This window comes from Crinia signifera, chromosome 4, assembly GCF_055691185.1.
Source record: "Crinia signifera chromosome 4, ASM5569118v1, whole genome shotgun sequence".
NCBI lineage: Eukaryota > Metazoa > Chordata > Amphibia > Anura > Myobatrachidae > Crinia > Crinia signifera.
This window is the reverse complement of record NC_139220.1, coordinates 90805535-90822648: the sequence shown is the minus strand read 5'-3', so window position 1 is coordinate 90822648 and position 17114 is coordinate 90805535. Positions and strand designations below refer to the sequence as shown.

At 43.0% G+C, this 17114-nt stretch overlaps 1 protein-coding gene across 1 annotated transcript in view; it reads left to right on the top strand.

The window, feature by feature from the left end:
* NEURL1B (neuralized E3 ubiquitin protein ligase 1B) overlaps positions 1-17114 on the top strand; it is a 72274-nt gene that overhangs the window by 38150 nt on the left and 17010 nt on the right. Inside the window, exon 2 of the mRNA XM_083181988.1 lies at positions 11522-12082. Coding sequence (XP_083038114.1) covers positions 11522-12082 — 561 coding nt within the window. The remainder of the gene's footprint in view (positions 1-11521; positions 12083-17114) is intronic.

Genomic DNA, 17114 nt, shown 5'->3' with positions numbered 1-17114 from the left:
CCATATCAAAGCAGAAGGGAAAATAATGTAGAAAGTAAGTAAACCTAATTTAATCCTGTAAATTGATAGGCATATTTGCAAATGATTTCTCTAATGCTTCTATATTTATTTTGGATGTGTTCTTGTGTGGCCAGCCATTGCTTCCATTTGGTGGATTAGTGTGCTGCTCTCCTCTACCCCTTGGCATTAATTACCTGTTTTTCTCCTAGCACTTTGCTTGTACGAGGCATGCTAATAGAAGGGACATTGCAAACCACTGAACTCACCAAGGCATGTCTCTATAGTCCCTGCTTTGTGCACTGCAGTGTCATCCTGTTGGAATAGAAAAGGGCCTTCCCCAAACTGTTGCAACAAAGTAAGAAGCATGGCATTGTCCGAAATGTCTTAGTACGCTGAAGCATTAAGATTGTTCTTGAATGGAGATAAGGGGGCTAGCCCAAACCCCCCTGAAAACTGCCCCATACCTCCTCCACCAAACTTTGCTATTGGCATAATGCAGTGAGTCAGACTTGCCCATCTGACTGCCAAACAGGGCAAGTGGCATTTATCATTCCAAACAACATGTTTCCACTGTCCCCCCAGTGTCTGTGTACTTGGCATTGGACTGGGTGATGAGGCTTGCATGCAGCTGCTAGGCCAACGAAACCCATTCCATTAATATCAGGACAACTATGATGAGTGACCTACTTCTATGATGCTGTTGTCTGACCAGTGCACATCATATACCATACATACCAAATTAAAGGTCTTGGTGCCTGATTCATACCTGATGGCAGTTTTGATAGGTAGATGGCGTTTGAGGGAGGAAACCTGCCATTTTCTGGGTGTGTTTGAATAAATACAGGCGTGCACAGGCATTTTTGAGGAGTGTCTGTGATGCCAGCACTTACCACTTCTACCCTGTCTCAGTTGCAGATTAGTGGAAGCCTCAGACCTACTCACCATTACATAGAAGGTAAAAACTGGTCAATGTTTCAGGAATTGCAAAATGATTTGTGAGTGTTAGTGATCCATTTACAATTTTCTGGCTATTTACTCTTTCTATCTGGGTGGCAGCTTTCTCCTCACAGTTCACTACACCTTCTCAAATTAAGGATCCGATCTGAATAAGGCCCCTAGTCCATAGAAATGCTTTGTTTCTGAGTTATGTGGCAAAACATTCATAGCAATGTACACAGAAATAGTCAACTTGTTATGGAGCTCATCCGAGTACACAAAAGAGCAATGGTTCCCATCTTACCTATCTGGTCGCTCTTTCAGTGTTCGCTTTCTCTGACCCTACCTCCTCTTCACTATCTCTGTCAGTTCTAAGGCTCAGTCTTAGGTCCTCTGCTTTTCTCAATCTATACCTCATCTCTTCGCAAACTCATCAGCTCTTTCGGATTTCATCCTCGACTCTGATCTGTCCTTTGTTCCCCACATTCAATCTGTCAACAAATCATGTTACATGCATATAAAAACATATCCAAAATACGACCCTCTCACACAAGACACTACTAAATCTCTTATCCATGCACTCATTATATCCCGCATTGATTATTGCAATCGTCTCCACACTGGTCTTCCCAAGAACAGACTCTCGCCACTGCAATCCATTCGAAATACTGCTGCTAGGCTGATCTTCCTAGCAAGATACTCATTATCTGCTGATCCGCTCTGCCAGTCCTTCCGTTGGTTACCTGTATCTTACCGTATTCAATATAAAACCCTTCTGCTAGCATATAAAGCTGTTAACATGCTGCACCAGCTTATGGGCGAGATGTTTTAAATGGAAAATGCGGTAAAACCCCGGTTTTACCGCATTTTCCAATGTATCAAAAATGATACCGCACTGGGTGGCGATACCCTATAGAAGCCTATAGGCTTCTTTTCGCCGCCCGCTGACGCAAACCCGCCGCCTCGCCGACCCCCCCCCCCCCCTCTGGCTTACCTTCCTGAAGGGTCCTCCTGGACCCTGGAAGGTAAACCCCTCCTCCCCCTAGTGAAGCAGCCGGACATCCTTCCGGCTGCAGGGGGGAGGAGGTGGTGCCGGGGACAGCATGCTTAGCTGTCCCCGGCGTTAGGGGAGAGCGTGGCGGCAGGGAGATGGCGGAGACCCCCCCGCACACCAGAGTACAGGTATCGCGGGGGGCCTCCGTCACCGCACCGCGATGCCAGCCGCATATGTTAGTACATATGCGGCAGCGGGGTGGCGAAGGGCGGCAATGTATTTTAATACATCCCGCCCTATATCTCTTTACTTATCTCAAAATATCTCCCATCTCGACCACTCCGCTCTGCACAAGATCTTCGTCTCTCTTCTGCATGGATCACTAGCTCCCATTCACTATTACAAGACTTTCATCAGGCTGCTCCCATCCTATGGAATGCCCTTCCACGCACAATAAGTCTCCACTAGCCTCCAAACTTTCAAGTGATCCCTGAAAACTCACCTCTTCAGGCAAGCCTATCATATTTAAGTTCCATACGCATAACCCTCTGAGGCACTTATGTATCATTTAGCTTCCCTTCTGGACTTACAAGCTATGCTATTACTGGTGCCTGTCCATGTGTTTCCCTCCTACATCCCTATATAGTGTAAGCTTGCAGCAGGGCCCTCTTACCTCCAAGTCTGCCTGTTGTTACCCAGTTTGTTTTACCTCTGTTTACACTTGTAAAGCGCAACGGAATCTGGTGCGCTATATAATAAAACTGTAAATAATAAATAAATGATCTTCTATGACTACAAGAGTTGTCTGTGACGTCACAAAAGCATTGAACTGTATGTTATGTGACTTTATGATATTTGTCTGTGGAGGTGGTGGCGGGAAAATTATTAAGAGAACACCCATTGCCACCCTCTTCATCCCCCATTACCCACTGCTTCCCCATTGCATTAGCATTTACTTCACTTGTTTTGTACCTCTGTAATGTTACTGTGCACACGTTATCTGCTGACCACATATGTGGCGGACAATCTTTTGGCATCTTGCTGGGATCCTGTAATCATTTTTATTGTCATACAAAATGGTTAAAGCACCCCTGCATTATAGTAACTAAGTGTACAAACACATCTGGGACAGACATTTGCCTATTTTTTTTTTTACGGAACAAAGACTTGCTGATGATGCTCCTAAAACCAGCACTATTGAATATTTGCCACTTTGAGGAGAGTTGTGATGTATTGTATTGTATTGTGTCATTGTATAGCATTTGGGAATGTTAGGGCTATATTTAAAATGTGTTATTGTTTTAATTAGATCAGCTGTTTTTTTAGTGACCAGTTTATGTATGTGGGAAATTGTATCCTTGTGGAATGTATGATCAATATAGCCGTTTGTAGTGCCTTTGACAGCTGATCATTAAATTTAACAAATGTATAGATAACAGTTGTTCTAAGTGCTTTCTGTATCTTTTTGTGGTGACATTGCTATCCAGTATAGGGAGCACCTGCCTGCATTAATCTAATCAGCAGAGTAATAAATAAAGGAGCATTATCATGTGGCTGATATGAGAACAGGCACAGACTTTGTATTTTATGACTTACTATTTGTTGGGAAAGTGAACACAATGCTATAAAGGGCCCTACACACTGAGAGATTTGTGCCAGAGATTTATAATGGGAAATTCAGCATTAGAGATTTCAAATCTCACAGAAAGTGTTTAGGCATCTTCAGGGGAATAAAAAAATATTGAAATTTAAATAAGGTGTTGGAATAGAGCCTGGGGGAGTGTTATCTTCATTTTTTAATAGAAAAATAATGTCAAAAAATGGCGTGGGGTCCCCCACACAAGCATGACCATGTTCCATCACACTGTGAGCTTCCCAGACTTGCTGTCACATAAACGCCTTCTTCAGCTGAGACAGTATCCAGGTTTTCTACCATAATTTGATTTCTCTTCCTTTCTAGTAACCGCAGCATCCGGTATATATATAATTGATGTGTTTATATCTCTATGTACTTTTGTTGGATGTTTAATTTGTCTTAGTGCATAGTAGTAGCCCCCTGTTTTATTCTACTGTCCTAATTATTTCTTTTTTTTTTTGTTAATGGATTGATGGATAAAGTGGGTTATTCTCATTCGCGCTGGGACCAATGGTGGGCGTATGCGCATGTGCAGGGTCATTTCTGCGCATTTGCATATTCCAGGTGCTTGCGGCCACAGCGTTTTATGGGCATTCCCATGGTAATCGGGCCGTGACATCGGTGGCTGGGGCGGGAAAGCTGACCTCACCGGATGTCCGCTGCCTGCTCACTTCCTCCCGAGGGTGCACGCAAATCTAACTGACTGGCGACCATCAAACGATGGTGATGGTAAACATCCATTCGCAGGCGTGTTGTTTGCCAGTGAAGGATAAATACTGAGCATGTAACAAGTTGGGGAATGATAAACAGCCAGCGATCAGCTCCTAACTTCCATATCACAGACTGTTTAAAAAATGTCAGGCAGGAGCTGATTGGTTGGTTGTTTATCACTCTCCATTTTATCACTTTTGAAACTCAGTACTGGCCAAAGGTAGGAAAATATTCTACCATTAGGTATTCGCAGTAGTTACATTCCAGGCTTTATACTGCATGTAGTGGCTGCTGGCCAGGCTATGAGGGAAATGGTGTTTTCAGGCAACTGGAACACTGCCACCACTTTGGCCTTTGGTAAGGGCACCATACATGAGATGCCCCATTTCCTTAATTCACCAGTCAGCAATGACCTTTCAGGTTGCAGAATCAGGACCTTGTTTCAATATAGATTTACTGCATGGGGGCCATACATTTTATCATGATACCCCTAAATCTTGTTAACACATCATTTACACAATACACAGAGCCTATGAAGCCTCTAATGGTCCTCCTCGGTGCTGCAGGGGAAACCCTTTCGTAGTGAAGTGTACAAGCCAGTAAGGAACCAGATTTAGGGCGAGATGTACTAAAGGGAAAATGCGGTAAAACCCCAGTTTTACCGCATTTTCCTGTGTACTATTACCCTACCGCCACGTCACCGCAGTGTAGGGTATCGCCACCTTTGGGTGGCGATACCCTATAGAAGCCTATGGGCTTCTTTTCGCCGCCCGACTCCTCCGCCGACCCCCCTCTCCCCCTCCCTCTCTTACCTGGTCCAGGTCCTCCTGGACCCGGAAGGTAACACCTTCCTCCCCCTAGTGACTTAGCCGGACGTCCTTCCGGCTGCAGGGGGGAGGAAGAGGCGCCGGGGACAGCTTGCTTAGCTGTCCCCGGCGTGAGGGATGCAGGAGGGGGCAGAGAGGTGACGGAGACCCCCCGCACACAACATTCCAGGTATCGCGGGGGACCTCCGTCACCGCATCGCGATGCCAGCTGCATATGTTAGTACATATATCGCGGCGGGGGGGGGGGGGGCGCGAAGGGCGGCGATGTATTTTAATACATCCCGACCCTGGTGTTAGCATGGTAGTCTCTTATCCTAATAAAAGCTTTTATGCTCTCCGTGTTTTTGAAGTTGGCCATAAATGTGGAATTTCAGAAGATCAATAGGTAATTTTGGCCGATACATATCAAATCGGCCAAACATTGCAGTGTGGTTAGGTTGTCACAAAGATTCAAAACAATAGTAGAGTTGTTCTTCCCATCAGAAGGTATTGCTATAACTTTATTGTAGTGGCAATAACTGATCTTCCTGTGCACTCGTCTACAGTGCAAGGAAACCTTCGTGGGAACACTTTTCACAAGTTACCTTGGCTTAATCATTCGCTCCTCCTACATTGCTCCTAATTGAAGTTCTGATTTTTCCAAACCACCAAACTACCTACACTATATTTAGCTACTCTCAAATTGGAATTCCGGAAGAGATGTTAGCTCTCCCTTATGTGGTCCCTCCCTTATGTGGTCCTTCCAGGAAAGCGCAACATAATATACTACGCTATATAAGAAAACGTAAATAAAAAATGAAATATAGTTGTATATGAACTGCATACCAGAACTAGCTTAAGCTGTGACCAATGTTCCCTCTAATTTTACGAAGGCTGTGTGCGGCAAAAGATATTGGCTGTGCAACTTTGGAAAGAAATAAAAAATTTTGCGCGTCACATAACGTATAAAGGCCTAGGTTTCTAGTTCTGTTGAGTTAATAAAGCAACTTGAATGTTTACAGACTTCACACACCACACATATAGGCTATAGCAGTGATTTTCAACCTTATTAAACTCATGGCACACTAAACAAGATTTTAACCTTTGTGCGCTCAGTTGTAATGTCTGTGCGCGGGCTACACATTTTTTAATAGAAAAATAATGTAAAAAAATGGCGTGGGGTCCCCCACACAAGCATGACCAGGGGGAAAAAAAATAAGGTCCCCCCTATATTCAAGAAACCAGCAAGGGCTCTTAGACCAGTCCAGGTTCCCAAAATACAGGTGAGAAAGTGAGTTGGAGTCAAGATATTGCCTGTGAAACTTTGGAAGGAAATTCAATTTTTTGTATATATATTACTGGAAAACGACATTGCTCATATGTGTTAACTTTACTTCAAAATTATATTAAACAAAATTATATTAAGCATTCAAAACACACACTACACATGTAGTTAATGGGTGAAACACACATTAATTGAGTTCACAACTGCAAAAAGGGCACCACTGCTGATTTGTGCGCTCTGTTGTAATGTCTGTGCGCACGCTCGTCGAGTTGTGTGCACACACACAGCTTAGAGGGAACACTGGTTGGAGTCCCCTATATTTTATGGACCAGTACCAGGCTCTTGAGCATGATCAGTGTGTATCTAATTATAGTCTCACTGTACCCTTGCTTTGTGAGGATATACAGTTAATTTACAGTTACAAAACACATGTTTTCCTTTGTTAATGCTGCCAGTATGATAACTGAGATATACACTTGAAAGATGGAAAAGCTGCGCTTGGATATTTTTGGAGTAGCCTGTGCCATTCTTTCCCTGATTTGTATGGTGCTCAAATAGTGCCCTGATGTGCCCCACCTCCTCTGTGCTGTGCCCAGACATTTTTAGAAGCCTGCAGAGCTAAATATACCATTCACAACAACTGTTGCCATGTTAGACCCTTTGCAACTGTGCAAGTAAGTGGCTGATGCATGCAAAAGAATGTGTGTAAGGCTGTGGCTGTGCCAGGCAATTTTACACTCGTATAGTGTTTATTTTGCAGTCCTGCGTTCAGTGTTTTTTAACGTGTGTGACAGGTATTCAATGCTCTGGCGAGCGCAAGGTAGCGAATCCTGTTTTGGATTTGCTGTGCGCTCGCCAGCAAATATCGCTGATCTTGAATTCGTGTGGCTCCCCCAGCCCACACTATTCAATGCGTCAGGGGCTCGCTGCCCCTGACTTCGAATACAGGCGAATGGTAGTGGGGAATGGTAGTGGCGATTCCCCCCCCCTCCCCCCCCCCAGCGCGCACAGCCCGCAGCAGCAGTCCTCCAGCTCCGGCAGCCCCAGCGCTGACATCACCGTGCTGTGGCTGCCGGAGCTAAAGGCCTGCTGCTGCTGCGTCCCTGTGGGGGCTCCCGGCATGAGTGAGGGGGGCAGGCGGCAGGCGGACGAATCCCTGAGGCGAATCCCCCTTTCCTCCCCCCCCCGCACAGCCTGCAGCAGCAGTCCTCCGGCAGCCCCAGCGCTGACATCAAGAGGTCTGCTACTGCTGGAGCCGCATATCTCTCCCCCCTCCCGTCCCCTCTCCTCCCTCCCCTCACCTCACCCCCAGCAGAAGGGCTGGGTGCTGCTGGGGTCGGAGCCGCTGCACTCACTGGTCCCGATCGTGCCTATGTAATGATCGGGACCAGTGTGCAGTGAATATATGAATATTAATGAGCGGCTCCGGCTCCCGGCCCCCTGCTGGCGAATGTGTAAAAAAAAATAAAAAAAAAATATATTGTTTAAAAAAAAAAAAAAAAAAATATTGAAAATATATTCATGTGCTGCAAGTATATGAATAAAAATAGCATGCCCTTTCATAGAAAAAATATTCTGATTTTTTAACACCAAAAAAATAAATAAAAACGCTTTAATTTAAAAGAACACATTACAGTTCACCTAAAAAAGATGACGAATGCTAAACGGAGACTCATGGCGAATTTCAATGGAGAATGCAGCACTCGAATTGAGCATTGAATACACTGTCGGCGAATTCCACTGAAAACCCCATTGAAAATCACAGACGAATTGTGGAGAATCATTTTCGGCGAATCGGCAGACATTCGTGGTTCATTTATGGCGAATTGCCTCCATAGAATATGGCGAATTGTTTTTTCTAACAGAAAATTCGCCATTCAACCAGGGAATTGCCAGATTCACTGAAAAAACCGGCGAATCTGAGGCATTAAATACTGGTGTGTGTGTGTGTGTGTGTGTGTGTGTGTGTGTGTGTATATATATATATGACATTTTGCTTTGGTGGTTCTATTGACTGTATACCTAGTGATCCACACCCATATAATTTATTATATAAGAATTAGGTACTTGTTTCCTATCTGGGCGCCCGCTACGTTAATTGCGCACCATGCTATTCTCCGTATAAAAATCGGATCGCATCGCATCGGATACCACAAATGCACATACACGATATTGAACGATGCGATCCGATTTCGTTCCCGCTTTTATGGTTGGCCCATAGGATGGCCCATCTGTAACACTACTGTATTTATTTACCCTTCAAAGCCCTCCCCTTGTCACATCTGCACAGAAACACAGTATTGACGTCAACCCGAAGCGTGGTGAGCGGCGGCAGTACACGTCCTCCGACTTTTTCATACCCCCACTATCCACGTCGGCGTGGAGTTGAGAATAGAAAGTGTGGCGAGCGCAGCGAGCCACCGAGCCCGAAGCGTGGCGAGCGGACGCGGATACTTCACAGGTATCCGTGTCCCCTCGCGGGCTTCACAGGTATCACGCTTCGGGCTCGGTGGCTCGCTGCTCTCGCCACACTTTCTATTCTCAACTCCACGCCGACGTGGATAGTGGGGGTATGAAAAAGTCGGAGGACGCGTACCGCCGCCCCTCGCGGGGCTCGCTGCGCTCGCCACGCTTCGGGTTGACGTCAATACTGGGGTGGCGTTAACAATGGAGGCGCATTTTAAACCATCAGGGGGGGTTTCCTATACAAATCGTGGGTTTGCGGGGTTATTACATTGAAATCAATGTCAAATCGGGTCTCAGGGACCATTTAACATTGATTCCAATGTAAAAATCTGGTTGATCGCGTCACCGCATGCGATGCGATCCGATTTAAAATAAAATCGGATCGGATAGCATCGTATGCCATCGTACATCATCGAGTACCGGATGCGATGCGATCCGATTTCATTACGGTGCCGTACGTAGAAAACCTGGGCGCCCAGATAGGAAACAAGTACCAAGAATTACTACAGTATAAACCAGGGCTGGGCAACACCGGCCCTCCAGATGTTGATGAACTACACATCCCAGCATGCCTTGCATTAGTTTCAGCATGGCCACATAGCAAAACTAATGCAAAGCATCCTGGGAGGTGTAGCTCATTAACATCTGGAGGGCCGGTGTTGCCCAGCCCTGGTATAAACCTTCTATATATACAGAAACCTGCTCACAAACTCCTATGGTAATATACAAGAAGATTTACCATTCAATTTTGACTAATATAGTCAAAATCGAATCAGTATCGTTTAGACATCGAATGCTGATCGAACATGGTTCTATGCTTTCGATCCCGATTTGATACTGATGCGCGCTCCCATTCAGCTGATATCGAAAAGCCAAATAGAATGTGCAGCAATGACTATATAGTGAAGATTGAATGTAGATAGTATGAATTGTATGTAAATCGCATATGCGTTAGCAAAGATTGCATAGCAATCGACTCTTAAGGTGTGTACACACTTGTACAATTTTAACTATATTACAATTTAGACTATGTATACAATTTAGACTATGCACTATATAGTCTATGCAGCAAAGACTTTCTGGCTGCGATACGGGAGCGCGCATCGGGATTGCAAGGGTTGAAACCCATACAATCTGCATGCAATCCAGATGAGATTTTGACTATATAGTCAAAATCTCATGCACATTGTACAAGTGTGTACACACCATTAAAGTGGGTACACACGGTTCGATTCAGTTTTCGGTTCAATTTCGATTAGATTTGACCTGTTCTAAAGTTTTTTTCTATTTTTTTTTCTACTTTCTATCTCTATTTTCCATTCAATGTGCATTCGATTTGCTATTCGATAGAACAGTGTTTTTGAGCCTTCAGGCAGGAGCTTGAAATGGAATCGAATGCAGCAGTGAACACATTAGATTTGCACTATCTACTATTCGATTTCCACTAAATAGTCATGCCTACCAAGACATTTTTTAAATTTGATTCCACTACACGGGAGCGCGCATCGAAAGTTAATAAAAGCATTCGATTTCTATTTGATTTTGCTTCTATAAGATTGTGCATATCACACACTATTGCATTATTGCATACACGCAATATTGTTAATGATGCTTGCTCGCACAAGTCGTTAATAATCAAACCCCCCTTCCCTGTCGTCTGGACATGCTGCGCCATGTTGACTAATATAGTCAAGGACTGCTTGTTCAGCGGGGCCAGGTAACATTAATGATATTGTTCAGTGTGTACACACTCTCATTCATCCGGGAGCTCCATCGATATCGTTCTCAGCTTTCCGTATTTATAGATAAAATTAAAAAGGGACATGACTGCTGAGTGATGTCATCTAGAACAAAAGTGGTGCAGATTAAATTGTTTTCCATCCAAGTTCAATAACCTGTCATAGATGTGAGTGAAGTTAATAATGTGAATACCACATGGATGCACTGTACACAGGAATTTCCAGGACACAATAGTAGTACAGTATTTGGATAACCTATCACAGACCATTGTCTTCATCCTTTGTAATAAAGCAGCTGCAAACAAGTATTATATCTGAGGGAAGGGTTAAACATTTCCAACACGAAGGCCCCAGGAAGGAAGGAAAGGCTTGGGGAGCAGCACGTAACTTCCAGTGGGATGAATTTACATTACCTGTCGTCCTCTGCATTTCAGCCAAACAGAGGCCCCTGCGATTGGAAACAAAGTCATATATAATAAAGGAAACAGTCGCTGCATATTTCCACTAACAAAATAGCCGCTCTGATCTTTGGGGTATATGAATAGGAAAGCAAAGTCCAGCTTCCCACCGCTAAATGCTCTAGGGGGGATGCTTCATTTCCACCTTTTGAGGTCTTAGAAGTATACAGACTTAGAAAATTATAATTAACAAAAGAAGTAGTTGGTCTTGTTAATCATGGTTTAGTAGATGGATACAATGCAATACTGTAATGGTTTTATGGTGTGACTTCAATGTAATCACTTATTAAAACTTTATTAGTTGAGGCTTGACTTGTTGGATATTTATACATTCATTTAAATTATATTTGTTTAGCCTATACAGTCATATATTATGCCTTAACTATTATGATTGATTTAGTTTTTCTTTTCGAACACAAATATTTTATTAGATTTGGACCTAGTGTAGTTATTGATACACATTAACGTATATATTTATTTTTACTTGTAGACACAAGCCATCATAGCCGTCCAGTGGCGAACAGGCCATGCTACACATTCCTTCACTGTGGCCAGGAACGAAGACTTGTCCTGTCTCGTACGGAGTCTCCACGTTTTCACTGCCAAACAAAAGGAAAGAATATCCGTCTGGACACTCATGGAAGAAAAGCCGTCCGGCGCAATAGCTTCTGTAACGGAATCACTTTTACAAGTCGACCCATCCATCTGTATGAAAAGGTCCGCCTGAAGCTGATCTCTGTACACCATGGATGGAGTGGCGCGCTGCGTTTTGGATTCACAATTCATGATCCAGCACAGATGAAGTCAGAGGATATACCCAAATATGCATGCCCTGATCTGGTTACCCGACCTGGGTATTGGGCAAAAGCTTTACCGGAGAGATTTGCACAGCGGGACAATATTTTAGCATTTTGGGTTGACCGCCATGGAAGAGTTTTCTATAGTATTAACGATGAGGAACCCATACTATTTCATTGTGGAGTTAAAGTCTCTAGTCCTCTGTGGGCCTTGATTGATGTCTATGGTATCACCCAGGAAGTACAAATTCTAGGTAATTTCTAAAGTTTTACATTTCAGTTAAACACCTCATGTGTCTCAAAACTTGCCAAGAATGGGGAGAGTTAAAGTACCAACCAATCAGCTCATGTCTTTTTTAGAACTCAGCCAGTAACATCGCAAGAGCAGATTGGCTGGAACTTTACCTCTCTACACATTAACACTGTCCAAGGCTTAGCACATCTCCCCCTTAAGAGTTTTACTGAATCCCAGACAGTTTTTATTTATCCATTCATCATCTATTAGCGATGATTGTGAGTTCCATGGCGTTAACTGGATAATTCACGATACTGACTCATCTGTAGTCACCCAAAAATCACATTGGATGGCACAAGTATGTTGCCCCTTTTGAAGTAAATGTATTGTTGTGCACTGTTGAATCTGGATTAAGACCCCCAAACTATTTTAAGTGTCCTGACATCAGCCTCTTGCTTGTACGAACTGAGACGCTTACCTCATAACTCACTGTGGTCCTCTATTATGTTGAGTCGCTCACTTATAGCAATCAACAAGGCTGCTTACTATATATATTGTATCTCCATCAAGAGATTCTTCATGGCCTCTTACACTGCATTCCACCCTTATCATATAGGGTTTTTAGAAAGCCCGGCACTTGACCCTCTGCGAGAATCTCCAGCTGCCCATTTTATCTCTAAATACAGGAGTGTCCTAATTCACTTTTTAAGATCTTGGAAACTTACGGCCATTAAAATAACATATCAACAAATTACCTCATTTAGACAAGAGGCTGTGCTCCTCCGCTGTGCTCTAGGTGACTTGCCAGTTGAATTAGTTATAATAACATTAGACACTATGGGCTCTTTTCATGAAGCAATGAAAAGAGTGTAGACGTTGCCAATGGCAACCAATCAGCTGATACATATCATTTTATAGAATGCACTTCATAAATGTTACTTCAAAGCTTATTGGTTGTCTTGGGCAATTTCTCCGCTGACTCATTTCCCCAATCTTTTTACTGCTTCATTACTAGAACCCAATATTTTTAATTGAATGCCTTAATTCCAGTAACTTCTTCCATACAGTAAAAATTTCTAAGGGATCTGACTGGAACGCTTAGAAATTAAGCACGGATCACTTCATGTTTATACCCCCAGTGACGGTGATGCGTGGGCCCATAGCACACATCACCTATACACACATCTCTACGTCTGTATGGGCGATCCAGCCGGTGAAAAGCACAAGGGCTATTTCCCTAGCCTTCCTCGCTTAGCATGCAGGCTAGCAGAAATTGTCCTGTGTGTACGGGACTTAAGGCTTGCCCAACCATATGTTTAACCATGAGCACCATCCCTGAGCTGCGTTTCTCCTGATGTACAGTATACTGAGGTAAAGTCAGCTGAGGTTTCTGAGATCTTCCGCCAGTCTAATTGTCTGTACTTTGTGGCCAGTTGGTGATTCAGCTGCTGCTTCCACTCCCAATAGATGAAGTCCCAGCTGTGCAGGAACTTAGCTTCCTATCAGCAGCCTGAAGGCAGTGGAATGTGCTGTAGTTCAGCACTCCAGTCACATGCGATAGATCAGCTGGAAGCGTGTCACATTTTCGGTAGGCAGCAGGTTCTTTTCAGTATATTTTTAAATATCACATTCTGACATTTATAACGTTCGGTTTGTTCAAACCAGTTTAGGAAATGGTCGCCTTGTTACCTTTATAACAACATTCTCCAGTAATATACCATAAGCTCTCTTTAAGATGGTGACCTTTTAGAGGCGGTTTGTTCCATTACGGTAGATTCATTGTGTTAGTGATCGGCTTTTCTTCTGCATTAAATAAAGCAAAATACCATGAAGAAGCCTGCTGTTATTCACAGTACTTCTCTTCTTTCATCCATTGCTTTGGTGTGAGGGTTACTGGCGGAACACAGTTATTTCTAGAGATTCACAGTCTTAAATTTCACCAGCATCTACACAAGGTGCTTAAAATAGACATTGCAAACCAGCTGATGCTATATGTGACCTCTGACTTTAGCATCACAATGACTTAAGAGATCAGATGAAAATCCTTAATACCTCACCTGCCTTGCTGTTTCCATTATCACATCCTAGCAAATTGGACCCCTTAGTGGCATCCACTACCGTCAGTAAGATTACAGAGAGCTTGAGACATTCCTATGCTCATATCATCATGTTAAGCTTGCCACAGGCATTAGCTCATTTGGATTTCCTCTTATGGTAACATCACACAGTCTGTAGATTAAGACATTTGTATTGTACGGTCCCAACTGAACTCTGACCCATCACTTGACTGAGTAAGGACTCTGAACCTGATTACGGGAGTTAGGAACTTTTATAGGTACACTTCACACATGTCTCCAGTCAAACAAGTTGGTTTTTTTTTCGACCGATTTGAGTTAGATTTTTCTTTCTAGTCTTTGGCATTTAGCAGTTCTTGCTTCTGGATTGCTAGTGCCAACTTGTTGTCAGTCATTTATAAATGGAACTTGATTTTTACTTACCTTTTTTATACATCTCAGTTTATGACCTATATATGCTGAAACCATATATGCAGAAACTGTGCCACCTTGTGGGCATATAATGATAAAATAAACATTTCAAAGATGCATATATGTAAATAAATCTATTTTAATAGTTTAAGAAATATATCTTTTTGGGAATATTTTTAATATTTCTGGCAAATTATTTAGTGCTGTAAATCTTTTATATCTAGTAACTAATAGTCATAGTATTTTTAATTATTTATTAACAGATATATTTATAATTCTATTAATAAGCACGCACGACGCAAAAGCTTCGAAAGCTATTCTTCTACCATCTGTGTTTGTGCATGTGTGAGAAAGATGTAGTTTCACACTCTGCCAGCAGATGACTGTGATTCGGAGACTCACACACTAGATATATATATAGATGATAGTGCACACATTTTCTGCAGCGCTTTACAGATAATACTTGAACATTCACATATGTCCCTGCCCCAGTGGAGCTTACAAACTATGTTCCCTACCACATGCACACACAGACATTCTAGGGTTAATTTTGTTGAGAGACAAAGAACCTACCAGTGTGGGAGGAAACCCACACAAGCACAGGGAGAATATGCAAACTTCACACAGTTAGGGCCATGGTGGGAATCGAACCTGTGACCTCAGTGCTGTGAGGCGGTAATGCTAACCATTACACCGTCCATGTAGTAAATACTTTTCAGTAAACACTGACTTGGTTTAGAGTAAGAAGAAAAGGTAGTAAGAAAGTAGTCCGTATTTGAAAGAAGATTTTGAAAAAGAACAGAGCTTTGGGTATTAAAGTTCACAGGATTTCGGCTATCTTTCACGGGATGTAAACACCAAGACAGACACTGTGACGTCCACTGTTTCTTCATACAGAAGGTTTTCTAATTGTGCGCAACTTTCCGGGAACAAAGAAGAGTTTGATTTTGTGTGTTTTTTTTCTTTTTAACAGTCCAAATACTTTTTTTTTTTTCTAAACTCCGTCACTATATTTATTATAACATTATTAGATTAGTATCTGTTTATGATTTCCTATCACAGTTTCTTTCCTTTTTATAAAAGGATAGTGGACTTCTGTAAACAGTGGCAGCAAACGCCTTGCCTTAAATGGTCCTAAAGAAAACCTAGTGAGAAGGGTGTTATTTAACTTACATAGTCAGAACTTTAATAATTCGTGATGAATTGTCTTGTTATACTTTAAAATTTACTTATTTAAGGAAAATCCAATTGCTGTGCATTGGACCAATGATGATCCATCCTATTTTACCAAGTTTCCTGCACAAACCACCCTCCGTATCTAATCTCCAGCCATTTTACAGATGACAAAACTTCCATATATCAATTTTTTTGATGGACAAATTGGTGGTTAATGCAGAGTCTGCTCTAATGACTCCTATACAATACACAAGGTATTCTTCCTTAAGCTGTCCATACACCTGAACGATGTCTGGCCGCTCCTCATGATTTCGATGGGTCGTGTAATGGATCGTGTGCACATGGTGAGGAATGTCATTACAATGTCCGGTCCCGCGGGTCAATAAATCGGCCCTCAGATCATACATGCTGCACGTATGATCTGTCGGCTTTCATTGCGATCATAAGCAGATCATATGTGTTTTAAAGCACATACGATCGCACTTAAGACCTGCATACGACCAGGTCGTTCAGGTGTATGGCCGCCTCAAATCTGACCCGAGCTTGGATAAAGTGTTACCTGCATTTATTCTTCGTTTATAAAAAGCGCAAATGAACCTTTACTTAATTTTCCTGTCACCTGTTGTACAGTGTTGCTGTTCCCAGCACTGTATAGCCACCCGGCTAAATGTATGAGGTGATATTCTCAGTCATTTTTAATATATTATCTGGCCCTTGAGTGTTAATACGCATTTCTCTCGGTTCGGATCTAGAGGTCTCATGCTGTGTTTATTACAAAAAACTGTTGTAGCTTCGGGCCTGAAAGAGTTTTCACAACTCCCATCTCTGACATGAGGCAGCTGCAGAGCTTTTGACACCTACTCATTTATCACACTACTGTATTGTGTTTTCAAACCCTGGCTCGATTCACTGATGTTCTAAGCCAAAGGAGGCAACTGGCCATACTCCAGCAGCATGCTGTGAGTTATAGTTCATCTACAGCTGGATTGCAGAGGTTGTTGGCAGAGGCCGTCAGGATTGGCAGAGTAAGGAAAGCAGAGGTCATGGCCTGAAGGAGGTGTTATTAAAAAGCAACTGTTTTTTTTTTTGTATACAGATGTGTCCTCATACACCTAGCCTCAATTTGCCATTCAGCGCAAGGGGCCTGGCTTGAGTGAGCCCCATCAGGTTCCGTACAGTTATGGACTAAAGGGTCCAGCAGTGTATATACAGACGGTCAATAGGTTGACCGCAAAAGGTTAACATACAGAAAGGTGACACATGAAAAGGTCCATGTGGGCACCTGGACCCCCAATTAGTGTACCGCGCCTCCTTTCATGGTTTGCTTCACTTGCCATGCCTATGGCCATGCGCTTCGCTGCAGCTGCACTCAACACACTTTACATTTTC